Source organism: Anastrepha obliqua, chromosome 2 (assembly GCF_027943255.1).
Source record: "Anastrepha obliqua isolate idAnaObli1 chromosome 2, idAnaObli1_1.0, whole genome shotgun sequence".
NCBI classification, from domain to species: Eukaryota; Metazoa; Arthropoda; class Insecta; order Diptera; family Tephritidae; genus Anastrepha; species Anastrepha obliqua.
The window spans coordinates 71,850,370-71,878,159 of record NC_072893.1 but is presented as its reverse complement, the minus strand read 5'-3'; the positions used below and the strand labels follow the sequence as shown (position 1 = coordinate 71,878,159).

Sequence of the window (27,790 nt, the reverse complement as noted above, 5' to 3'; positions counted from 1 at the left end):
ATGCGAGGTACATACACGAGCGCGCAGACCACTCTCTACCTAGTTAATGGGCTGTAGAAGCCATACAAAAATTTCACAGTATATTTTTAAGATACTATACTTTCGAAAATCGATTTTTTTAATTTCTGGATCACCGGGTCTCCTTAAAACGAAAGGGCTAAAGCCGAATGTATTGGACGTAAAAATATTATGGGTATTATTTAAATTTTTTGAACCGCGTTTTCGACTGTTTTAGGTCTGGAAATTACTTTCGACATTATTATTATTATTTGTTTTTGTTGATTTCGACAATTTTTCTTTCGCCATTGTATGTATGCATGTACAGAAAGGGTTATCAGATTAGAGGTACTTTTTCCAATAGGGTTTTTTGACAGATCACGCATGACTACTGTCAAAGTAAATACCTACAATAATTTTTTAAGTATTTATTGAAATTTCATCATGGAGAGACTTACCCCTCAACAATGTTTACAAATCGTACAATTGGATTACGAAAATTGACTCTCTGTGAAAAGTGTTCATCGCGCGCTCAGATCAACTTATGGAGTACATAACCGCCCTACCGAACGCACTATTCGGCAAACCATCGACAAAATTTAGAATAATTTTACATTATTGGATGATACTCGACCGATCAGACCACGTTAAGCCCGAAGTGAAGATAATACCTATTTCGGCTCTAAATGAGAGTTTTGGCAACGATTTGGCCTATCTTATGGTACTACTGGATCTTGTTTTAAAAGCGTACAAAAATACAGCTAGTCCCAGACGTGAAGCCGGCCGATCTTCCAAAGCGTTATAATTTCAGTCGTTGGGCTCTTGAAAAACTCGCCCAAGATCCACATTTTGGGACTCGAATTCTGTTTAGCGATGAGGCCCATTTATGGGGCAAAGCAAAATAGCCGTATTTGGGCTGAAGAGTAACCCGCAGTCATTCAAGAACAGCCATTACATCCATTGAAAGCAACCATTTGGTGTGGCTTTATGTCTTTCTTCAAAGACGAGCCAATGGAACAGTGAATGGCTAATACTGTTGCGCCATTATAAGTGACTTTTTGATCTCGGAAATTATAGCCCGTGATGTCCACAACATTTGGTTTCAACAAGGCAGCGCTACTTGCCACACAGCCCGTAAAACAATGGATTTAGTACACCGACGTTTCGGTGAGCAATTTATCTCTCGTCTTGGCCACCACGATCTTGCGATATCACACCTTTGGACTTTCATTTGTGGGATATGTAAAGTCTAAATGCTTTGTGGATAAACAAGTTGAGGCATTGGAAGCCAACAATACTAAAATTATTCATGAAATACGAACCAAAGTCATCAAGTGAGTCATTCAAAATTGGTGTTTAGGGATGGCCGAATCACGGCGAAATTGCGGTCAACATTTGAAAGGGATTTCCTTTAAAAAATAAATGTCATAAATGGTTCTACACAAAAATAATAAAGAATTCCCAATCAATTTGAATTTTCGTTGTTTTATTTCAATCTCAAATCCGATACCTCTACATTAATCGCCCTTTATAACTGGCTACCATCACTTTGTTCTTCGTTGGTTTATTTTTTTGCAGATTTAAAATTTTTTCATAAATACTTTGCACATAAAAAAATGCACTTGTATAAAAATACAAAATTATAAATACGATGAAAGCGAAATGTCAAAAAAACCCCTCGATTTCCATGCCTACCGCGTTGACCTCTCTACACTTTTTGCCCCAAGCTCGACACCCTGGGTGAAAAGTCATCTTGTAAATTGGCTCTTAATTTAACGAGGCAATTTCCCAAAGGTTTGAGTTAAAACAGAAAATTAAAAGCTATTGTTTATTATCATTATTCTACGACTTATTCAGAAATACATAAATCTAATTGCCTCGTAAAAAATTATTACTGAGGTTTCAAGTGCATTTATCATTGTTTAACAATAGAGGAATTCCATTTAAATAACGTTATTCTGCCCATATATTTATTGTATTTTAAAATAGTCGACACATTTCTAACTGTTCTTAATACATATGTATACCCTATATGTACTTATGTTTGCTATAAACGCATGGAATGTTAGTAGTTTTATCTACACACATACAAAGTTCTGGATGGCTTGAACGGGTAATTCCTAGAAAACAAAATCATAATGAAATCCATTTGAACGACGCAGTAGAATTTGATTTCTCAAGATACCCACTTCATAACTATCACAACAACACTTACAAATATTTGTTTGCTTTTGCCAATAACGGTCGTTAGCTGAGTCCAATGGCAATCGTTTGCCATTTATAGCAAATATTTCTTTCATTTGCCCCAGTATGCATAGTGTACACAACAATATACATACTTATACAAGTACAGTCCTTGGCCACCGAATTATGATCGCAAAAAATACCAACTGGGGAGCATATATGTATATACAACTCAGTCAGCATCAATACAGTCCTGATGATTTTTTTTCCGTGTGATTTTGGCCTCGTCCCATGTTTAAATGTCGTTCAAAAGACGCTGTTTAGAGCAAAGAAACGAATATCGCATTCGCTGTAAAGGTTGTACCAAAAGACTAATTCCAAAAATGCTTCCGATATTGGAAAGCCGTTGAAAGCATATTTTCCACCAAATGGAGGCCACTTCGAAGGATTTTGCCAGTCTCATGAGGCGGAGTAACAGCAGCAGGGAAATACGACATAGAGTACTTTGTATATAAAAAAAATGTTAGAAGCTGTTTCGTGTACTTCGTATATAGCGTTATCCCGGATTTCAATGCTATTGATAATTGCTGTACAGCGTTGAACCCCTATAATGGTGTCTTTCAAAGAAACCCTGCTGAACTGAAATGGAAATGTATTGAATCTAAAGTATATCAGTAAGAGTTAACCCTTTAACTGTTTAAGTCGAGTATACTCGTCAGAGCGAAACGAATTTTTTTTTGCATAATATCTAAGATACTTGTCGTGAAGATAAAGAAAATCGCATTCATATTATTATTCAACGAATCAATCGTAATTTTTTTCTGAAAAGGGGCAAATAAAGATCTTTTAAAAAATGTGAATTTTGGAGTATTCGTTAGTCTGGCAACCTTATTTATTTTAATACACAATAGCTTGTATTAAGCTGAAATAACAAATTCTGCGGAAGTACCGTTACAAAACGATTTTTTTTTTTCAAATAAAAAAACATTTCGTATGCATTTCTCAGTTGATTGTGAGATGAATAAAAATATACATTTTCTAAAAAACCAACACGCAACTTTGATTTTTAGTCACAATATCGTACTTTCACAGGCAGAAACATTTTACTCTGTTTATGGTATGAAATCTGAATTTGGTATCCCCACAAAACTAATGCGGCTTTGCCAGATGACGGTGCTCAACACCAGCAGCGCCGTCAGAATTTGAAAGGACCTCTCCGAGCCGTTTGATACCAAACGAGGTTTCAAACAGGGTGACTCGCTGTCGTGTGACTTCTTTAACCTGATGTTGGAGAGCGTCGTACGAGCCGCAGAGGTTAACCGCTCAGGCGCAATATTTTATAAGGGCGTCCAATTGTTGGCGTATGCCGATGATATTAACATCATCGGCCTTAACAACCGCGCTGTTAGTTCTGCCTTCTCCATACTGGACAAAGAGGCAAAGCGAATGGGTCTGGTGGTGAACGAAGTACCTCCTGTCTTCAAACAAACAGTCGGCGCATTCGCGTATCGGCACCCTCGTCACTGTTGACAGTTATTATTTCGAGATTGGAAAAGACTTCGTTTATTTAGGAACCAGCATTAACATCGATAACAATGTCAGCCTTGAAATCCAACGTAGAATCTCTCTTGCCAACAAGTGCTACTTTGGACTAAGTAGGCAACTGAGCAGTAAAGTCCTCTCTCGACGAACAAAACTAACACTCTACAAGGCTCTCATCATGCCCGTCCTAACGTATGGCACAGAAGCATGGACGGTAACAACACCCGATGAAGCGACGCTTGGAGTGTTCAAGAGAAAGATTCTGTGTAAGATTTTTGGACCATTCCACGTAGGCAATGGCAAATATCGCAGGCGATGGAACGATGAGCTGTATGAGCTTTACGACGACATAGACATAGCGCAGCGGATAAAGATCCAGCGGCTACGTTGCCTGGGTCATGCCGTCCGAATGGATACAAACGTTCCGGCTCTGAAAGTATTCGATGCGGTACCAGCTGTTGGTAGTAGAGGAAGAGGAAGGAAGGCCGGACAAAATCGCGTAAGCGGTTATCGCGCCAATTAAGAAGAAGAATATATCAAGTATACTCGTCTTCGCAGGAAAATAATTAAGCAAACAGAAAAAGTTTTTCGAAACAAAAGTAAACAATTAAAGGGTTAAAGCGGTCACAGAAAATATAGATAACGGGTTTTCCAATAACAGGTGTTATTTTGAAAAGCCCGCTATTTCGGTAGATGTCATTTTTTGATATTTGACTAGTAGAAACTACGCCATTAATAAAAATGGAACGATTCACGCTTAAACAACGCATTGAAATTATTAAAATTCACTATAAAAATGGTAAAAATTTGGCAGAGACGGTTCGTAAAACTCGAACATTTTTGGGTTATCGTGAAGCACCTTGTCGGACCGCAATACAGAAATTGGTGAAAAAATTCGAGCTGTTGGGACAAGTTAGTGATGTGAAGAATAAAACCCCCGTGCACGTCGCTCAAGAACAGACGAAAATATTGCTGTTGTAGCCGAAAGTGTTGAAGAAAACCCAGGTTTGTCCATTCCTCGTCATTCTTTGGAATTAGGCATTCCACAAACGTCATTACACCGTATTTTGCATAAAGATTTGGGTCTTAAGGCTTATGAAGTCCAGTTAACACAAGAACTCAAGCCGGCCGTGTCTTTGCTGATTGGGCCGTTGAAATGCATGAAAATGATCTGAAATTCTATCGAAAAATTATCTTGAGTGATAAGGCCCATTTCCGCCTCGGTGACTTCGTCAACAAGCAAAATTGTCGGATATGGGGCACAGAAAATCCTAGAGTTGTTATTGCAAAGCCTCTCTATCCTCAACGTGTGACTGTTTGGTGCGGTTTATGGTCCGGCGGAGTCATTGGACCTTACTTTTTCGAAAATGAAACTGGAGCAACAGTTACGGTGAATGGATTGCGCTATCGAGAGATGGTTAACGATTTTTTATGGGCGGAATCGGATGGTATTGATCTGGACAATGTTTATTTTCAACAAGACGGCGCTACGTGCCACTGAAGCAACGAAACCATTGATCTTTTACGGGAAAATAAATAAATAACACCCCTTATTGGAAAGCCCCTTTAGAAAGACAAAGTACGCGTATTAGATTTATGGTAAACTGTATATTGCAAACAAATATTATTCGCATAAATTAAATAAAAAATAAAGAAATATTCAGTTCAACAAAATTATTTTAATTTTCATTGACAGCTAAAACGCAAGTCGTTCACCTTTTAACATCGGTCATAATTCAGTGGCCTTTGCTGTGCATACTTACATATCTACATAAATGCATAGTTACATACACATATAATAGTAGATATATCTAAATATGCATCCTCATCATATATAGTGTTAATGCCATTGCAGGAATATGTTTTACCATACACAAAAACAAGTTATCAAGTGGTTCTATCTAACATCGCTGCTACTGCCACTACTACTATGCTGGAGCAGTTTGATCGAGTGCAGGAAACAACATGTGCAGTCCAACGAAGCTGATCATGAGCTCATGAGCATTGAAGAAGATGGTCGTGGAGGTGGTGGTAGAGGCAATGTCGGGAATGGTAATCGTCGGGGGCATCGCAAAAAACACAATGAACTCTCATTGTGGATCAATGAGCAACAATTGAATATGTTAAGTGGTAATGTATTTCTAGGGGGGAGTCTCCGCCAAATGTGCGATCGTCTCAATGGAAGGGACTCCCCCATGAATGTATTAATTTCCAAAAAGAAAAACCGGTCTGATTTTCTAGTTTAAAGCACTTTTCTTTCCACAAGGCTTTGGGCACGGTCGCATTTATGCCATCGAAAATGGTCATGTGCTGAAAGATTTGCGAGATTTGCGAGAAATTAACATTTATGAGTACTTGATTATTCCCGCCGAAGTCAACTATATGAACTTCACGTGGAAATCGGGTAGCAGAAAATATTTTTACCACTTCGATCGCTTGCAAACGCTGGACGATAATATTCTGAGAGCGCCCACGCTGTCGATTAAAACGAAAGGACGAATACCGGCGGAGGAAAAGAGTAAGCATCCATTACTTATAATTTTGTAGAGTTTATATGAAATACTCAAATAAAATATTGTAGTAATATATAAGATGGCACTCGAAAATCCACTCTAAATGAGATAACGGACTTAGATGTAGGGGAGGGGGCCCAGTTGTGACGCGGGTTTTGAAAAAAATTAAAATTTTTTCCTCAGTTCCGCAAATTGAAAAATGAAGAAGTTTAACATTTAACTATTAACCAAACGCAACTTTTCTCCAAAGAAAGTATGTTTATTTGAGTTACTCAAAAAATTTTGGAACAAATTTTTTCAGGATAACTTTTTTTAGGACAAAAAAAAAGTGGCCCAGTTGTGACGCACCTCAAGAAATTTACTGGAAATGAGAAAATATGAAAGGAATGTCACACCAATTGTTGTGATTTAATGATTTATTTATTTTGAAGGCTTTCAATGGCAAATGGCAAACTTGCCTGCATGTTGGCGCACTTCAAATGAACTGGACGCTTGCATACGTTGCAATTGATCGAGTTGGCAGCGGTCAATTTCAGCGGCAACAGCTTTAAGCAAATGATGATATGATCGTAGTGCAAAAAAAAGGTGCGTCATAACTGGGCCACCCGCTGAGTCACAACCGGGTCACGATGCTATTTTGTGTATGACAAGCAAGTTTTTTATAGACACCACATAATCACATAAATCCATATAGAATCACAAAATATACGGCAAATACAATATTTTGATGCATTACACTCGCCTTTTCACTGTTAATTTCACAAAATTTTGGTACTTTGAAAAAAATCAAAATAACTTTTTCGCACGATTTTCAACACGATGTTTGGTGCGTGTATACACAATGCGACTATTAACGTTGGTGTCTGCACAAAAACTGCTGAACGTCAAACGAACATGATTGGCAGGGCTCAAACTGTCATTTTCATACCGCATGTCAAAAATATTTAGCTGCGTCACAACTGGGCCTGCGTCACAAGTGGGCCCCCTCCCCTAATTTTCGACTCGAGACTTTCATTTAATACTCATCAAAACTAATGCACTGCTAAGTCGCATTCAGTGCTTGCTTTTCGTTGTTGTTTTAGCTCACAGATCCCTTATCCATAATTTATTATTTACGTCACTCATGCACCCCAAGTGGAAATATGCTTGTTTTTATCTGTAGACCATATTGCACGAGTGCCATATTGCAAGGCTCGAGCGGGTTCAAACAAAGTTTAGCGTTTCATCGTTTAATTTTGCCTTCTAATTCGCTCATACAGAGTTGGATATAATCTAATTAGCTTAAAATTTCAACAAAGTAGAAGAGCTATTCTTTCGCTCAACTTTGTTTTTGACATTATGAAGGGTGTAATTGATTCACCATAAATCCTTGAGCGCATAATTTCCACATCCCACAGGACTCTTCGTAGTAGTGATACTTTGTACACAGAGTATGTCCGATCACTCTATGCTTTTAATTCTGTTTATAAAATCTGTAACACTTATCTCTAAGTAGTCCAAAACTTTACTATCGTATGAATAAAAAAAACAAAGAAATGTTTAAAATACCCCAAATGCCTCTTCAAATCTGTTATGTACAATTCAGAAAGCATAAAATATATTTTAGAAATTAGAGCAAATTTACACGATGACTTTTCAATCTGGGTGCACGAAGATTTTCAAAGACTTCTTTAAAAGAGAATGTGCAAAACACGCGGAGTGAAAATACGTCATGTAAGTTGGCTATTTCTCTAAAGTTTGAACCTTTAGATATATTCCCAAAAGTGTCAAATATACATACTTACAGAGCGTAAAATGTACTTCAGAAGCTATGTACTATAAATTATAAAAGTATGCGTTAAAATAAATTTAAAAATATTCTGAAGTATACATATTTGACGCCTTGGAGAGCGATAAGAGAGTACTCATCTCTCTGTTTACTCTTTTACTTTTCTTATGACGGAAATTAAGGACACTTGCAATTTGAAAAGGTCGAGCCAAGCAGCACCTGGAGATTTGGAGGCTCCTAAAACACTCAGGCTAAAAAGCCTATTGTATTTAAAGCTCTGGAAAGAGGGTAGATAGTCAAGGAGGAAAGGAGAAAAGTATCAGAGAAAGAGATAGGAAAGAATAGAGACAGAGATAGAGGTAGTTAGTCCTATGAGTTTTCCAGATTCTTCGGCAAATCTGTAAATATTCTCCAGTTTTAGAGAACGAATATTACTCATTCTCACGGCATCGGAACCCAATACTCGTAGTCGCGCTCTAGCAAAGGCAGGACACTCACAGAGAAAGTGCTCAGTGCTATCCGCCTCCTCCAAGCACGACAGGAACATTGTTTCCTCAATGATTCCAATGGTGGTCATATGCTGACCCCATGGGTTGTGTCCTGTAATGATACCGACCATCAACCGAACGTCTTTCCTTCCAAGTTTTAGTAGAAAGTTTGACAGTTTTCTGTTCGGACTTGTCACAAAACACTTTGCAGTTCTGCAGCGTTCTAGACCGGACCGTCGCTCTTTATGTAGATTGCCTACATAATCGCTGATCCAATTCATGATTCCTGCGGAACAGATTCCGATTAATGGCTCTGGCCCTTGTGGGGGAACCGCTGATCCACGGTTGGCCAATTCATGGGCAATTTCGTTTCCTTGAACAAAGTTCAAAGTTCAAAGTTTCTGTTTCGCAGAAAAACAGCCTACCTGGGTCATATATGCCGAAATCATAAGTATAATCTTCTGCAACTTATACTGCAAGGAAAAATTGAAGGAAGAGGCATCGGAAGAAAAAAATTATCCTGGTTGCGAAATATACGTCAATGGATCGGAGTCCAAACTATCGGTCATCTTTTGGAATTAGCCCGAAACAGAGACGCTTTTTCAAATATTATAAAAAATTTATAAAAATGTTTTTATTTTTGTGAGCATATTTGTTAAACTTTATTGCATTCATTTAATTTTGTTTGCATAGAATTTTATAGTTACATTATACTTTATACATGATCGCTTACATTCGGTAACGAATTGCAAATAAAGAAGAAAGAAGAAGAACACCGGAGTGTCCTGGAACCCATATAAGTACAAGCCTGTTTTGTCTTGCGACAGAATTAAGCTTCTTCTTACATGCTTGAACAATCTTTGAGGTTTGCTTCGCGTTCTCCAGGGCCTTCAGTGCAGCCTGACTGTCACTGAAAACTCCAATCTGTTTCCCACTCCATCTCCTCCCGCACTTAATTGTTTATTTGAACTTTTTTTCTCTCACACTTCCAATACCAGAGGGTAGGGTGCATAGTAAAATCTACGTAAAACTCACTGTCGCCAATGCATAAAAGTCCATAAACCTTCCGAAAACCTTCTGAAATTCTCTTCGAGCTGGTTTATCTTATGCTCCAATCTTAGGTTTATGAGGAACACGGAGCAGAATGAAAATTTTATGCAGATGAGGCATCCCAGGCATGCGAACTTCGTATTATCCCTAATCGCCGTCCGCTCCATCGAATCCCAACTTCTGCTGATTGTTCTACACAGCAGTCGTAAGATCTATTCTACTTGTATGGCTTCCGTTTTAGGTAAGCAACTTTACTCAACCTCTCAACCTGGCAGGATATCAGATACCAACTCTTACTACCATACGGTGGAGTTTTTTTCGCCAAGCTCACCCCTAAACCTTTGATATCGGTCGGTAGATTACTACAGCACTTTCTAGACTAAGAGTTCAGTGATTATTTAGGCTAAAGAGTAAGAGTAAGTCGTAAAAGAATACTTGAGAGAAAAATACTTTTATTCAATGATATTCCGTAAGTAATTAGAGCTCTGGCCTCATTCGTTGTTAATTCTAAACTTACACTGGGCTAGCGCCGACCTCGAAAAAAGATTACTTAGTTCCCAAGTTGTTTGAACCATATAGTGGAACGCTCTGAGTATTGTGATCATAGATAAGATTTACGGGGGTTTGGACAAGTCCAAGCATTCAGTCCGGAAGACGATTGTACTACACCCGGATAGATTACAATGAAAGGAAAAGAGAGAGAGGATAGATACAATATAGATGGTAAGACGGAAAATTGGTTTGAGGTCACTCTTACGCGAATCTTTTGAATTCATTGATGACAGGATAGACATATTTGGTCGCCAATGATTCCCATAGTAGCCATATGCTGACCACAAGCGTTGTGCCCTGTGATTACGGCCACCAGTACTCTCAGGTCCTTCTTACTAAGTTTTAGGAGAAAGATCGCTAGTTTCCTGTTTGGCCCTTTTACAAAGCACTTGACAACTCTGCAGGAGCCCAACTCAGACCAACGTCTTCTATAGGTAGACCTCATGAAGTCGTCAATCCATAGTTGAATCGATGCAGAATTGACACCTAGAAAGGATTGAGGACCTAATATGACGTTGCCTGATAGGATATGCGGATATGTTGCTGAAATTATAGGAATTATGAAGTCTAAGAAACAATTATTCATTTCCTTTTAAACTGGCCTGCACTTTTTAAAAGTAGGCAGCGGTATTTGCGACCTAAATCAATGGCCGATGTTGACTTAAAATGCCTAATGAGATCCATAGGCGCAACGAATGGTTCAACAAGGAGCTAAATAAACTAAGTGCACTCTTGTTCCCAGGTACAACCATTCCATGTCACCTACCTAGCTATGCGAAATTGAATCGGCCCTCTCTCATACCACCCATCCAGTAATTTACAAGAAACTGGCGCTCAAATCGGAGATGTTTTTAGAATATGACAGAAATTACGGCGAGTGCAGGCCGCATCGTGCTACATTATAAGGTTTCCATTGCTGCCGATTTCTCGCTATGCCCCTTATCTGGTGTCAAGATATCGAATTATGAACTGATAACAACTCATAGGGAATATATCAGCGTCAGGATCTATTGGTCCGTCCACGCCCACGTGAGCTTTGAGCGTTCCATTCTAGTGCCATCTTACTACGGGAGTATTCCGGCTTTCGAAGGACGTAATCAAGCCATCCCCACTTTCTTGCTGGTTCCCACATTGGCTTGTTTCGCTTTAAGGGTTCCTCGTTAGAGACAGAAATAACTGGTGTACCTATTTTTTAAGGTATGGCATAACTATGGGAGATCGTATGTGAAAGTGTATCCAGATCTAAGCAAATCTGAAGAAAAATAAATAAATAAAATTTAAATAAATCAGTGTTTAATAGTAATTGTGATAATGATTTTCTTTTCAGATTTTAGTATTTTCCTGCCATGCGCCAGTAATAACTCAGGTACGGCAATGTTCAATATCGGTTTGTCTATACAGAACCGCCGGAGGAAACCGTTGCTTGGCACGCCAATACGTTTGAATTTCAAAAAGATATGCGCACATAGAGGTAACGCTTCCATCTCTACACTAACATCTCCGCAAGGTAGTGTATAAAAAGAAATGCTTCCTTTACAAACTTACATACCAAAAAAACTATACGAAACATTGGCTTCTAACATAATTCTTTCGAAATTTGCTTTCCGAAGACCTCAGTGGGAGTAAATTAATAAATTTGTGTATTTCTTATTATTGAAGGCTTTCAGCCAAATTTGGAAATAAATACATATGTATATGTATGTCTATGTGTGTATGTACGAGGTGTGGCTATTAATATGGCTACAGAAGAAGTGGGCATGCAGGCGAGCGTCAGCTGTTTAGCAGAAGACTTCTCTATCGAATGCAGTATCTCTGGCATTTGTAAAGAAATCAGTATAGCCATAGCATTCGCATGCCTTCGAATTTTTTCGTCCAGAGTAAATTGAAATTTAGAAACCCCTTTATCATACATACTTTTAATTCATTGTAAATATAGGGCTATAAAAAAACGAATTAATATTTTTTCAAACTTTTTTTTTATTTTGAAGATAGAACATTGTCATTTATGAATGAAAAATAATATCGTTCAAATGACTGCCACGACTGGCTTTACAGTAGGCCATTCGATCAACCCAATTTTTAAGCACATTTTCGATTGTTTGGGCTCCAATTTCATGAATGGCAACTTCGATTTCGTTTTTTAAAGCATCAATCGTCTCTTGATGGTTCGCATAGCATTTGTCCTTAACGGATCCCCACAAAAAATAGTCCAACGGGTTTAAATCACAGCTCCGAGGCTGCCAATTGATATCGGAATTTCGGCTGATTATTCGGTTTTCAAAAACGGTAGCCAAAAGTTCGAGTGTAACTTTGGCAGGGTGACAAGTTGCACCGTCCTGTTGAAACCAAATGTCGTCCATGTCATCCTCTTCAATTTTTGGAAATTTGGAAACAAACAAAAATTTGTGTTAATATACCATTCTCAAAAAAATAGGTGGTTCAAAAAGCAAACGCTATATGGCCCACCCTGTATATTATATATAAATATTTATCGCGTGCACGTATTTTTGAGTGGCATAGCCGTTTTGAAGTGTGCCAAGAAGATGATGCATTGCCTTTCACAATATGGACTTGCTGTTCACTGAGTTCCTGAAAGAACTCAACATTACTTCCTTCAAAGTTTTAGATGAAATCTGTAAAAGAGTACAGAAAAACGATCCGAATTGCAGAACCCGCATGAGTTATCTACTAAGCCATTGTTGTGTCTCATTACACTTTGAGTGTCAAAAGGTTTCTAGCCAAATGAAGCATCCCAGTGTTAAATCATCCGCCTTGCGACATGCGACTCTAAGGTAAAATCTGCATTAAAAGGGACAAGATTTGCGTCCATCGCAGATGTGCAAAAGAAAGTTGTAGGGATAGAATCAATTTAATTTTGTGTAGGGATAGAACAAGTAAAGTAAATATGTTTGAAATTAAAACAAAATTTTCTCCATTGTCAGTTAGTGTTACTGTAACAGCATAAACATTCCCCATACATATATGTTTCGGCAATGCTGCTCGTGTGACAGTCCTTGATCGCATATGAATCTATCCGGTAACGTAGACCAACAGTCGCGGAGCATTCCAGTGCCAGTCTCGTAATTTAATAGCCACACCTCGTATTTATATATTATAGTTTTAGGTGTACATCTATGCGAAACTTCTATAAGTGACCAAGGAAAACGATATTAAATCTGTGGACTTTTGACAAAACAACTTATGTGACTTTAAGAGGTTTTTGTTTAAGGGTAATAAATTCTGATTGTTCATGGAAAAATTGAGTGTTTTGTTGAACTTTTATAAAGATGGTTATTTAAGCTACGGCTATATTATTTTTAAATACTTCGAGAAAGTAAGCAATTTTGTTTTATCAAAATTCCACCGAAATACAGGTGGCGCAAAATTAATCATCAAATTGCTTTGAAACATATTTTTTCTAAGTAAAAAAAATATTTTGAGTTATGGAAATCTTTATTTCGAACTCTAGCGCTCCATTATTTGTGTGTTTGTATACTGCAGCTGTATAGTTCACAAGCGTAAATATGATTGAAGTGAGATATGATGACGCCATTTGAAATATTTCTAACATATTCCGATAGGGTGATTAATTTTGTGCGTTACATTATGAAAATAAATAATTTCATTTTTTAATATTGACTTGGTTCTTTCTAAATCAGCTAATGGATCATGCATACCCTCGTACAGTTTCGGCTAAAACACAGTATATTATAGCGGGAAAATTTCATTTAATAGTATCTCTATTAAAAAAAGGTTTTTCTGCAGTATTATTTTTTGAAACAGTTTGGGTTTGTTCACCGCACACAATAATTACCGCAATATTGCGACCCTGTTGTTTATGTATATAGATCAATAATCTTTTGAACTTCATTTTGCTCCAAAAAAAAAGATAAATAAACTTCGAAGTAGTTTTTATTAACTGTTTTCACGGATGGCGCCAGGACCGAGCACGGTTCCGGCTCTGGTGTCTACGTGTAATCCAGCGGGACAAAACTAGACTTTGCTCTTGGAATGTACGCATCTGTGGGTTAAAGCGGAGGTGTATGCTATTCAAGAAGCGATGGACTGTGTTGTGGAAAACAGATGGAGAGGTAGATCTGTATGTTTCTGCAACGACAGCAAATCTGCGCTAATGGCCTTAGACAGTCCTCCAACCACTTCAAGGGTAGTCGAGTCCTGTAAATCCAGCCTAAACTATGTCGAGTCGGAGCCCGTACTGCCACTCCCTTCTGCAGCAATCAATGCCACGGTTAGCAAACAGGTTACTTTAGTCCACAAGCGAGCCTGGCAGGCTGAGAGAGGCTGCAGATGGACAAAACTGATGTTACCTGTCATGTCGATCGACTGTCGCAAATCCTCCTGTCATTAAGCAGGACTGTAGGCTGCTGGTTGGACTCATGAGCGAAGCACATAGAAAAGGTAGGTTATCTCAGACAGTTCACTCTGTCCAGCATGCGGACCACTTTCTGTGCGTTTGCCCGGCCTTCGCTCGAATCAGGCTTGAGGCCTCAAGAAGCTCCTTACCTTAGCTCCTTGGCACCTCAAGATTTGCTCAGATTTCTTCGGAGGTCAGGTAGATTTAAAAAGAATTAAAAAGGGAACCCGACTGCAGTACAATTTACTTAACCCTAATCCCATGTCGTCTTTAATGCCAAATCGATGGGTCTGCCCTTATTTCTACAGAAAATTAGAAAAAATTCATAAAGTATCTTTTAAACTTTAACTAAACATATCCGAAGAGATTTAAAAAAAAATTTTATTTTAATAATATTGTATTTTTTCATAAGTAGTTGCAGTAGTTTCATACAAAACGGGCCGGACACGAACGACCATCGACATGGGTTTAGGGTTAATATTGTCTGAGTGCTGTACTTGCTAGTCTGTCCCGACAAAAGGTCTTTATGATGGCTTTCAGTCAGCCAGGTCAACTTAACCTAACCTTTTTTAAAAGCTTGAGAAATTAAGGGGTTAGGGGTAGTCAGAATTTTCAAAAAATCGATTTTTTTTTGCATTTTCTTAAAGTATAATGTTTTAAAAATATTGTGTAAAAATTTGAAGTGAATCCGACAAATACTTTTCAAGTTATGCAACAATTAACAAAGGGCGCTCGGCCGCTCCGGAGCCGATAGCAAAACTTTAAATGCGTTTTTCTCAAAACTATGTTTTTCAAACTGGTGAACACTGTAACTTAAAAACCGCTACGTAGATTTCAATAAAATTTATACAGCTTTTGAAAAACATAAAAAACTTGTGCCTGATCGAAGGATTTTTTTTTTTCAAACATTTTTTTTTTTTAACTGTTGGTTTTTTTTTCTAAAATCTGGAAAAAATTTTCTGAGGCCGCCATTTTGTTCATTTTGAAAAAAAAAAAAAGCTTCGATCAGGCACAAGATTATCTATTAATAAAACTAATTTTTCTTGTCCGATTGGTTTTAGATGAATCTGCAAGGACTTGTGATGTTCACCGCAAGGGACTTCTGGAGAAACGGGCTTCACACAAACAGCGATAACTTTTGCAATTATTAATTTTTTTTTTTGAAATTTTGGTGAAGTCAAGTTAAAACATGGTGTTTTTATGCTATGTTTTTATTTTTGTTAAATAAATTAATTAAGTAGCAAAAAAAATTCGTGAAAATCATCATTTTTTCGGGCCTCTGACTACCCCTAACCCCTTAAAAAGATTATACGAAACAAATATTGTTGGAAGAATTTTTTTTATTACAATAGATAATTTCATGGCATTTATTTTTGGAATATGATATCCAACATACGGCGGCTACTCGATCAGCCCAAGATTGTTAAGTTGCGCCGAGTTGTTGAATCCAAGTCTCGTCGATGTGCGGCCAATTCATTTTTGGAGAAAAAAAGTCAGTCGGCATGGCTCGCCATTCAGCGTAACGACAGCTCCTTCTTCATTTCGAAAGAAATAAGGACGGATGATGCCGAAAGCGTGTAAACCACACGCTAAATGGACGAAATGCTCTATCAGCTTTGCGAACAGAATGTTTTTTTTTTTTTAAGTAAATTTCCACAATTTGAAAGTGTTTTTCTGGCGATAAACGATTCACAGTTCTTAGCTGCCAAACCATAGTTATCGACAACGATAGTTCTTATGCAGCTAAAGAAAACACCCGATGGTATTTACCTCTTGCAACTCGGAATAAATTTTAAGATACATATGTATACTGTCGTTTTTCAACACAAAAATGTTCGTTCGCGATATTTTCTAATTATTACATTTTTTATTAACTAATATAATGAGCTTCACTTGAACTACAATATTTTGACATTTGACTTTAGCTAAATTACTTTTTCCACTACGCAAACACTTGCAAGTAAACAATACTTATCCACTTCCCACTGCGGTCATATACACAAACACATTTGTATTATCTATTCCTATATTGTATTTCCCCTAATACAAGGGTTCATCCAATCAAGGCACTATATTCTACAACTAATGCACAAATTGTCATACATTACATACATACATACATATATTCATTACGCACTGCTTGTCGATTTATAGAACGCTTGAGAGGTCCCACTGCTGTTTGCCAATGCTTTAGTAGTATACGCCTATATATTTAGTACTTTATATTGCTACCGTTAAATTTGAAATTTCAAGGTCCTGATCCGGAATGTAATTTGAAGTGCGGCGATAATGGATTTTGCAATCGTCAGAAAATTTGCCAATGCAAAGCTGGCTATACAGGTCTGTACTGTGAGGAGGCATTTTGTTTTCCCAATTGCCTAAACGGCGGCAACTGTACGGCTCCGTCGGTGTGCACCTGCCCCGATGGCTATCAGGGCACTCAATGCGAAGGAGGTAAGTTCAAATTTTTACTCGTAGTTATATTTGTATTGGAAACAACTTTTATACAGATAGGTATTTATAAATATATTACAACTATGACAGCTAATGAAAAATAAAAATGTTAAGACTAAACCAAGGCGCATTCATTAAAGGTGGTGACACTAGACCAACCACAATATTTTGTACGTTTGATTGTCAAAGGAAAACTAAAAAACAAGTAATGAATTCGCTTTGATTTATTCTGGGCTGACAGGCACATGGACACGGCGAAAGAAAAAAAAACAAATCAGCTGATTTAGCGATGCCACCTTTAATAGATTCGCCTTGGACAAAGCTGAGTTTACTTAAACGGGTTTATTGACTCAGATACGCTTTGAAATAGCAATAGCAGTCTTACAACCGATTTTGATAACCTCAGTTAATGCTTTGTAAAACGGTGCCTGCTCGGCTCCGCAGTTAATTCCTGTGTCGTGATGCTCTTGCTCCTCGTCGCGAAACTTTGTTATCGTTTCTAACAGTTCCTGCAAATAATAAACGGAAAACCAATGTATATACAAGTACTCTTTTATTAACCTATATTAAATCACCTTATCTGGTTTGGGGGACTCCATTATTTGTCGCAGCTGTTCATTGTAATGGTCCACAATAACCGTTTCCACAGCAACAGTGCACGCCATGGCTGCTTTCTCGCCCAACAATGCAGTGCCTAGAGCATTGGAAACCTCACTGTCATTCCTATAACATCACGTGGTTTTCTATTTTAATGTTTCACCTACCCGCACCCAGCGCAAAGCCGGCCACATTCCAAAACGGTACCATTATTGTGGGTCGCACTCTGTGTTCCTGTATAAGCTTCTCGAATTGCTTGCGATGCTCTTTTTCCTGTTCCCACATGTGTGCGATTGTCTTGCCCATGGGGCCATTACCCAAAACAGCCATTTGACCCGCATAGATGCGATCGGCACCCAATTCGCCAGCATGGTCAACACGTATAATTTCATCTGTTAAGGGTGTGGGACGTTTTCGTAACGTTGTCGTGTTTGATTCAGGTTGCTGCATGCTTCCGTGCTCGGTTGAAGCATTTTGTCTTCGCTGCCGCAAAATCGTACGGCACTGAATTAGTCGCCAACTGTTCGTGCTGCATTTATTCGGGAGTCGCAACATGATTGAGAGCAATGTATGGTTTACAATTTTTCTAAGCAAGTAAAAAATCAGAAGTGGATACTTTTAAATATCAACACCACCAACTGTTTAATAGTTTAATAATAAAGGGTCTTTCACAATTGACGCTTAGATGGCAGTAGTGAATAATTTCTAGACGGTACCTTCTTTAAGTCATCTTTGACATTTGTCAAGCTGACAGATGTACAATTTTACACAATTGAACAACCCGTTAAAATTGTTAAAACTTATTATGAAATTCATGGTTTTTTTGGTGGAAATAATCACCCCAATGAATCGACAATTCAAAGGTTGGTGAAAAAATTTCAAGAAACTGGTTCTGTCGAGGATAGAAAAAGGACTGGCAGACCAAAACCTGGACATTCTGAAGGAAATATTGCTGTTGTAGCGCTAATTGTTGCTGAACAACCTTCAGCATCGATATCTCGACGTTAGGCGACGAACAATTAGGTCCTCATGAATCGGCCATTTCGCGAATTTTACCAGTAGACGTGCTCATGGTGGACATTTAAACGATGCCATTGTTCATACTCGTACATAATTTGATTAAAAATAGTGAAAACTGAAAGAATCTAAATTTTTACATTTAAAACAACATCTGGACGCATCTTTTGAAAGAACCTTTATTATTGCTAATTGAATTTTATAATTTGTTCATTTGAATCAGGGAACGAAAATAATTATTAATATAATAACGTATGCCTCATATCGAAACTTCGAAAAATTAATTTTATGTAAGAAAAATTTCTACATTTAAAATTAAATAGTTGAATAAAAAATAAGTTACTGGGTAAGAAATAAAAATCGCAAACTAAATTTCTTTGGAACGAATAAAAGAGGAAAAAGTTTTTTACTGCTGATAAAAAACAAAAAAATCAAATAAATGAAAAAAAGAAAACTCAAATATATGCATACAGTCAATGTCAAAAGAAAGTCTACACCACATATTGATAAGTTTTGACCTTTTTAAAAAAATATAGTTCTTACTACAACAAACACCATACAATGGAAATTTTCGAACTTTGTATAAAATTTTTTAAATCTTGGCAAATTTTCATCAAAATCACACTAATCATCACACGGTAGCCACCCTTTTTCCCCAATCCTATTTCACGAAATCCTTTTCCCCGACAGATATTTTTCCCGAATCTAATTCCCCGACAACTTTTTTCCCAAGTCCAATTTCCCGACAAATGTTTTTTTCTTTGTTTAAACATTTTTACATCGTATCATTCTTTATTGTTGCCATGGTAACAATATAGCAAACCTTCAGTTTGGTTTATAAACTTGTAATTTGTCATTTTGAACCAAAATATTTCTTCAATATTTTTGTTTTAATCCTAAAATATGAAGTCATTAGGTAAAATTGTCGGTAACAAATTAATCATTGACGGTTACGTATATTTAAAATCGAGAGAAAAAAATGGAAAAACGTATTGGGACTGTAATCGATTGCGGAAAGGTGAATTCAATGCAAGAGCTGTAACAGTCATGAATAGTGAGGATGTTATCATACTTAGAGGACCTGCACAGTCGAAACGACCTGGTAGAGGACGAAGAAGAGCTGCACCTCCCTGCACGAGATGGGCACCACAAGACAAATAACGCAAGTGAAGGATGGCACAATCGTTTTCGTCTACTTGTGGGAAGCATCATCCAGACTTATTCAGCTTTAAAAGAATTCCAAAAAAAAAAACAGGTGGAAGTTGAAATTATGATAGCTGAACTTAGTTTGGGGCGATCTGTAAAAGCGGCACCAAAAAAAATGGATAGAATTCCAAAATCGCTTGTGGTCCATTGTTTTACAATACGAAGAATACAAAAATTCTGGCACTGTTTCCTCATATCTAACGTTATTAGCACACAATATTGGTTTTTGATGGACTCCATTTTGATACTACGATTTACATATATTAATAAAATTCCTTTTACTATTTATTATTATTTTTTAACTGTCGGGACTTGCATTTTCGGGGAATTAGATTCGGGAAAAATATCTGTCGAGATTCAGGTTGTCGGGGAAATAGGATTCGCGAAAAGACACGGGAATCTCATCACACTGATTTTTTTTTTTTTTTTTTTTTTGTTGCAGGCTTGTGCCTTTTTTCCATTTAACGCGTACTACATTTTTTTTTTTAATGGAAAAAACACCTAACTCAATTTTTGAACCACTTGAAACTTGCACTCTGTTGTACCAAAATTCAATGATCTATAAAACTGTATATCCGAAATATTTCTAAAAACTCTCGAGTAAACAGTTTGAAATTTTGATGAAAATTAACCGAGTTTTTACAAAGTTTCGAACTTTGTAAACTTTGCATTGTATGATTCTTGTTGTAGTATGAATTATATAATTATAACAAAATAATTGAAATTACAAAATAAATAAATAAATAGTCAAAACTTAATATGTGGTGTACACTTTTTTTTGACGCTAACAGTATGTATAATTGGCGCATACATCCCCCGATTTGTGGTGCACGTCTTGATGCTAATCCATCAACGGAGTGGCCTACAGTCGTATGCCGCTAAAGAAAGCCAGACGTTTTTTTATGAGAGCTTTTTCATGGAAGAAATACACACGGAGGTTTGCCATTGCCTGTCTAGGGGCCATTGTTACTAGAAGAAAACTTTAGTTGTTTAGTAGTTTCATACCCTCTGTGGATATCGAACCACCTATCGAATTTTAGTCACACACAAACTCATTCTGCTATGGCGACCACCGCAAATTAAAAAAAAAAATATTAGAAACAAGTTACTATAATGAGTGAGACAAGTAGAAATATTTTTATTTTTATGAAAAGAATCAAGCTAAAACTAATTTGTATGCAAAATATTAGAAGTCTAGAAAGATCCATCATATAAAACAAGAGCTCTGATGATCCTGAATGATGTTGATTGTATGAAAGTTCGTATAGAAATATTTTATAATGTGATCCAAGGCGCATTCATTAAAGCTTATGGCATTAGACAAACAAGAAAGTTTTGTACATTGGAACGTCACGACAGAAGAAAATAGAAAAGAAAAGGACGAACTGCGTGAAACAGCCGACATTCATTGGAAGCTAGAATCATACGACGATAATGCGAATGGAATGGCTTTTCGTTATTTCATTTTGTGCTGGCATCCAAATGTGCGCGGCGAAAGAAAGAAAATCAACGGGTCTACTGTTATCACCTTTAAGGGGTTATATACAGTTAGAAGGCAGAAAAAAGCGATTTTCCAGAATTTTTCCTGAGAAAACTTTTAAATTTATTGATCTAAAAATTTATACACATATTATGTTATCTTTTAACTGTATTTTAAGACTTAGTATTAGAAAAATATTTATTTGGAAAGGATCTACTGCTGATCGCCGGGAGCTCCTCTCAAAAAAGACATTTTGAGGTGACCACTATATCTCTGAACTGGATCCTCTGAAATTAAAAAAACCGAACAGATTTCGTTAAAGTAATGTTAAATCTAGTAATTTATTGGAGAAATAAGCAAAATAATTTTTTTTAGCAAAATGGCGGTTTTTCAAAAAACAATCGTTTTTTTGACCAAAATTTCGGCATTTAATTGTTTATAAAAAAAAACAATATTTATAGGTGAGAAAAAAACTTCGTTTATTTACCATAAAATATATTTAAGAAGCTCGTGCTAAAATTTGAGACTAATCAATTTAGCCGTTTTCGAGTAATGTTGGTCACCGACTTTGAAAACACCATTTGGAGAAAAACGCGTTTAAAAATTGAAAAACACTTTACTCTGTAACGCCTTTTGAAATTTGCGTGTAACTTCGAAAATATCCACCGGAACGATATTTAATTTTCTCTGTATATTCTTAAAATTCTAAAAAACAACTCGAGCTTGACTTGTTTACAGTAGCACAGAAAACAAACTATGTGACATATCACGCTGAAATTTGCCATGTAAGCTTATAACAGTCCTACCAAAAAACAAAAAGTTTATTTTTGCCATATGTCATCCGCGGACCGTTTTATTGATACCGTCTCGTTCATATTTGAGCAGAAGATATGTACATTAAGAAGAAAAAAAAAAAAAGAAATAAAAAAATCGATTTTTTTGAAAATTTTAACTGTATATAACCCCTTAATAGATTCGCCTTGATGTGGTCAGACAATATTCTCTAAATGAAAACTTATTTCATTTATACAAATAATAAATGTTAAATTGCTACTGTGACATATAGAACAAATTATATGCATTCTAACCGTAAACAATTAACTCCAAAAGCAATTATTCTTATAAGGTAGAAATAAAAATTATTAAATGATTTACTATATAATTCTGATCAATGAAAAAACTTAAAAACTAATAATTATGATTAAAAAATGTTTGCTCATAAAATATTTATTATATTAATTATGCATTTTTTTATATTACTTATAATGAGCACAACCCTCTTCTACCTTTGGATTAAATTTTTTCAGGCATTTGCACCGAGAAATGCTTGAACGGCGGCAAGTGCATACAAAAAGACAAGTGCCAATGTTCCAAGGGATACTATGGCCTGCGCTGTGAATATTGTTAGTTTTCACTTGTTTGAATTTTTTTCGAATTATATCTAAGCATATTTCTGCTATTTTCTACATCCATAGCTAAATGTGTGATTCCCTGCAAAAATGGTGGCCGCTGTATAGGCACCAATATATGTCGCTGCCCAAGCGGGCTGCTTGGAAATCATTGTGAAATCGGCCGCAGGCAGCGTTCCACGTGTAAGCGTCCTTGCAAGCATGGCGTCTGTATGCCGAATAAGACCTGCAAATGTGATCCCGGTTTCTATGGGCAATATTGCAATGCAAGTAAGTGGCAAAAACATCTCATGTGTACAATTTTTCTTACTCGAATCATCGCTTGTTTCTTCTTACAGGAATCAAAAAACATCGTCACCTTAATAGATAGGCACAACTAACGCTTTGGATGGATCTCCCTTAGCTCTTCTCTTTACTACTTTGTCGGATTATTTTTTATCGAAAATTTTGCTAGATCGGTAGTTAGTTTGCTGTATAGTTTATTTTTTTAATCTATCGCTGACGTATGCATAATTCAACATCTTCTTTAATATGTATTGTATTGAAAGTATAATTAATACTAAATATTCGTATGCCTAGTAAAGGCGCATTAGAATCGTTTATTTCTAGAAATGTTGTGATAAACTTTTTGTTTAATTAATGTAACAAAATTTTACTTCAAGGAAGTCTGAAAATTTCTAATTTATAATTGGAAGTAAACATTTTTATAAAATAAAAATATGAAATTAAAATATCAATCGAATATATAAAAAATTAATGTATGTACAGAGGCACTCACAATAATAGCATTGCGACATTTGCAAAGTTTGGGTCATTTTTTTTTGTTTAATTTTTTATGGTTTTCCATAAAAATATAGTTTATGCTACAACAAAAACCACATATCTCACAGTTTTAAACCTTGTACAAGGGAACATTGAGCACGTAGTAGCAGTAGAGCAAAAACAAAATTTAAGCGTTTGCTTTACCTAAATAAAAATTACTATTTTCTTGCAATTTCGGTTTAATTTTTTTTTTTGTTGATAAAATTACCCATTTATATTCAATCGCGATTTCGGTGGCTTCATTTTCACAAGGCTACTAATATCGATGGCTTTTGACACCAAAATGATCAAAAATATCAATGGTGCAACTAGCGGTGATCAAGCAGCTCTACCAAACATATTACAGGGTCCGGCACGCAAAGTGTAACCAACTTTATACCGCTCGCGCTGTTGATGCACGGGCATCAGCTGTCCGTTAGTTGGCTAGTTGACAGTTCAGAGTATTTTTTACAAGCGCGCGGAAAATCAGTAATGGATTTCAAACCTAATAGTGTGATTGCATTATATTTGGCTGGAAAATCACAACCAGCGATTGTTCGTGAGCTCGAGCACCTTAATGTAAATAAAGTTTTTGTTTATCGCACCATTACTCGTTACAATGATACGGGTAGCCTCGCGAAACGTCATGGAGGTGGTCATCAAAAGACTGAAACGTCACGTGAAATGGTTCAAAAAGTGAAGAAGCGACTTGAGCGAAATCCCCGATGAAGTGTCAATCAAATGGCGAAAGAACTGGCGTAGTATTCGCCGCATCAGCAGCATACTAAAAAATTATCTCAAAATCAAGCCTTACAAGATCCAAAAGTCGTATGATTTCACACCAAAGTAGCAACAAGTCACATTTTAGAGAGCGAAGGAGTTGGCCGAAAGCGATTAATTTCCGAACATTGTGTTTTCTGATGAGAAAATTTTTCAAATTGAGCAGCACCCGCCACAGGTAATGGTAATCGAGCCTGGAGGTTGCTTTGAAGCCGTGGGCAGACAAACATTTCGGTGGTAGACCATGGACGTTTCAACAGGACTCAGCACCGTCTCACAAGATTCGAGTGAACCAAGAATTGCTAAAAAACAACGTTCCGAACTTCATAACGTCCACAAAATGGCTCTCCAATTCACCAGACTCAAATCCGATAGATTATTCTCTTTGGGCCATTTTGGACATCAAGATCCGAAGTAAAAGACTCACCAGCCTCGAAGCGCTGAAAAAAGCCATTGTTTGCGAGTGGGCTAAAGTACCAGCAAGTTACATTCGAGCAGCTTGCGATTCGTTTCTGGACCGTCTCCAGAGCCATAGTCAAGGCAAAAGGTGGTCATATAGAGCAAAAGTAAAATGATTCTTAATTTTGTATTATTTTCACACATTTTTGATTTTGAATTGAATAAATGTAATTTTCCAAACCAAATTTATGACCTTTTTAATTGGTTACACTCGAGTGCCGGATCCTGTGAGTAAAATACGAGTACATTTCGTTTAATTTTCTATTTTCTTTTCTTTATTTAAATATAATTTATCTTAAAACTTATTCGAAAATAAATCAATTATCCATAACTCAAGAGCGTTCCTTTTTCTGTACCACTGCTTTCGGTGCACAGCCCTCCATATACAGTCTTAAAGTCTCTTCGTCCATTTTCTCATTTTCCTTCGGTGGTTTATAGTCGGCGACATGATCAACTCGTATTGTACGGCCAAGCACTTTAATGCCATTTAAATTATCGACTGCCAAAATAGTCGAACGCTGATCTTCGTAACACAGAAAGCAGAATCCTTTCGATTTCCCACTACTTTTATCTCGTATCAAGTTGATGTTAACTATTTCGCCATATTGGGAAAATACACAGATGATATCGCCTTCCGTGAGAGTGTACGGCAGGCCGCCAACGAATATCCAAGCAGAATCCTTGTACATGTCATGCCATGATTTCTTGCCGCCTTTCAAATCAGTTGCACTGAGTTTGAGAACATTTTTTATATTTGTCATAGTATTCATGTTGATAAGAATGTTAATACATTTATATAATCCTGCGGAAAGCGTTGTAGAAATAAGGAAATTCCAATAATAAAGTTGATTTTTTTTTTGTATTTTAATTTACTTTTAATCAAAGGTACAAATATTTTTATCTTTCGATTAAAATTATTAAGGGCAATGATTTTTAGGTTAAGTGTTAAATAAACGAAATAATATAAAATATTATGCTCATCGCAGTCATGGAACATCGGATTTTATGAGATTTTTCAAAAAAAAAATGCCCAAAAGAAATCCAGTGTTTGAAGGGAGAGGCACTAATTAGTATTAGCCCTGTGAATGACAACGTCATGTCACCGCTATTTTTCGTGACGACCATTCGACAGCTTCTAAGATCTATGCCCAATGGGCGTATGAAGCAACGAATGACAGAAAAAATATATAAGTGCGGTCACACATCGTCAGGCAATGGCAAGTCTTCGAGTTGTTTTCTGACACTCCCACCAACACATGCGTAGAAAAACTTTCAACATTTGTTAAAACTATTAATATACATACAAATCACGAAGTCTTCACAGCCACATATTCAATTAATAAAGAGAGAAGTTCTTAAGCACCGTTTCTCTAAACACAATTCCCAATCATCATCGTTCAAGTACCACCTTTGCCTATTCTTGCGGGTTTGCTATTCCCTGTCTAAGTGAACCGTCTAACCTTATTAACTTAACCTATTTGTCAGAATGCACTAAGGCAACCAAATACACACTGTCCCAAATAAGATTTGGGTATTATAGTGCGATAAGCATATATAGATTTATCAAACATATGTATATGAAAAGACCTCGCACGATACTAAACATCTCTTTACGTGTGAACTCAAACCAATTCATCGTACACTGCTTTACCTAAGGTTCGACCTCGTCGATCCAGCTCGTTTCACAGACCTACTGTTAGATATATCCAATTACATGTGCGAATTGACATTCCAAGCGACAGTCAGGTGAGGCTCAATGCTTTGTCATCCTGTGAGATTAAGTCCTCACTGATCCTCGAGCGTATCGAGAAACTGAATCTGTTAGGAGCGCACAATCGAATACGGCTGATTTTGACCCCAGGACACAGGGGTATAACTTAGAACGAAATAGCGGACGCATTGACAAGAGAGGCTGCGGTCTTGTTATGAATAGGGCACAAGCCCTTCCTTGCTATGGGACAGCAAACCATCAGGGAGAAGCTTAGGAATGAAGAACAAAGTGTAAGGGAGGTTAGCTGGCACCAAACTATAGGGCTACACCAGGCGAGGCATAGAGTTCATGTTTTGATCGAACACACTAGTCTCCTTTCGAGTCGAGTTCTATTGCGAACTCTTTGATTTAACGATCCTCATAATTTTTCAAAGAATTTTTAATGAATTACTCTATATGATATGCATATATATCAGTTGAAATTTCCAATTTATGCCATATAATACTACTTAACTTTCTCCAAATGTTTTTGTCTTTCTTTCTCCACAAGATCTTTGCAACGAATGCCCTTCACATCGAATATTAAAGTGCTGGAAGGTTCGACGACACGGCCAGCTATGGATCGGAACGCGGGCGTTTGTAAAATATATATTTTTTCAATTTTTTATTACAAGTCTTTTTCGTTTCATAGATATAGCCTTTGAGCTGATGCGCTAATATAAAAAAAAATGGACAACTGTCTTCTCTTTTATGCTACATTTGTACCAAGGATAAGAAAATCTATTCGCCTCGCATTGGTATTATATCAGAGAAGATTCGAATTTCAGTCGAGAGGCATAAGTTCGTTGGTGCATACACCGTACCAAATCTGAGTAAGATGCTCACTACCACAGTTACATTTTTTTCTACTCGCACCGTAATTATTAATTCTTCGTCATAATTGGACAATAGAACATTATTTTTGTAATAACATCATCATATCACTCTCCACAAGTGTTTGAGGAATGACGCTGGATGGAGCCTTTGTCAGGGGCAGGTAATAAGACATGTTGTTGTTGTTGTAGCAGCATAAACATTACCCATACTTACATACGGGGAATGCTGCTGGAGTGACAGTCCTTGGCCGGATATAAATACGGGTTGTTCCGGTAATGCAGAACTAAGTGCCGTGGGAACTCCTAATGTAGAACCAAATGTCTCTTCTCCTTATGCAAGTCTATGTCTGTATATATATAACTCTGTAATAATTCAAACAATAAGTGCACCACTTACCCTCACTTTTATTTAAACTACTGTGCGAATAATATTATTTTCACAACAAAATTCCGACAAAAATAAACTTGTGAACGCAACTCCCAAAATCAGATGGGTTATCTATACAGCTGGTTTATCTGGTTTAAAAAAGTA

At 36.9% G+C, this 27,790-nt stretch overlaps 3 protein-coding genes across 7 annotated transcripts in view; 1 reads left to right on the top strand and 2 right to left on the bottom strand.

Moving 5' to 3' along the window:
* LOC129237198 (protein shifted) overlaps window positions 1–23,318 on the top strand; it is a 56,496-nt gene extending 33,178 nt beyond the window's left edge. The window contains exons 2-8 of one of the 5 annotated variants that reach the window (XM_054871719.1): window positions 5,579–5,853; window positions 5,990–6,241; window positions 11,422–11,565; window positions 16,723–16,923; window positions 22,531–22,626; window positions 22,699–22,902; window positions 22,971–23,318. In XM_054871719.1, the coding sequence (XP_054727694.1) occupies window positions 5,579–5,853; window positions 5,990–6,241; window positions 11,422–11,565; window positions 16,723–16,923; window positions 22,531–22,626; window positions 22,699–22,902; window positions 22,971–23,002 (1,204 nt within the window). In that variant the 3' untranslated portion in view covers window positions 23,003–23,318. Of the gene's footprint in view, window positions 1–5,578; window positions 5,854–5,971; window positions 6,242–11,421; window positions 11,602–16,722; window positions 16,924–22,530; window positions 22,627–22,698; window positions 22,903–22,970 lie in introns of all 5 variants that reach the window. The other 4 variants (XM_054871717.1, XM_054871718.1, XM_054871715.1 and 1 more) reach the window with 4 other exon arrangements.
* Window positions 16,929–27,768, bottom strand: LOC129237200 (5-demethoxyubiquinone hydroxylase, mitochondrial). Its single transcript, XM_054871720.1, has 4 exons — window positions 27,656–27,768; window positions 17,688–18,106; window positions 17,499–17,617; window positions 16,929–17,432 (listed from the first exon to the last, which is right to left on the bottom strand). Exons 2-4 carry the CDS (start codon window positions 18,073–18,075, stop codon window positions 17,274–17,276), a joined length of 666 nt encoding a protein of 221 aa, XP_054727695.1. The 5' UTR covers window positions 18,076–18,106; window positions 27,656–27,768; the 3' UTR covers window positions 16,929–17,273.
* LOC129237201 (RNA-binding motif protein, X-linked 2) lies at window positions 24,920–27,758 on the bottom strand. Its single transcript, XM_054871722.1, has 2 exons — window positions 27,656–27,758; window positions 24,920–25,474 (listed from the first exon to the last, which is right to left on the bottom strand). Exon 2 carries the CDS (start codon window positions 25,440–25,442, stop codon window positions 25,005–25,007), a length of 438 nt encoding a protein of 145 aa, XP_054727697.1. The 5' UTR covers window positions 25,443–25,474; window positions 27,656–27,758; the 3' UTR covers window positions 24,920–25,004.
* Window positions 27,769–27,790: the final 22 nt, after the last annotated feature.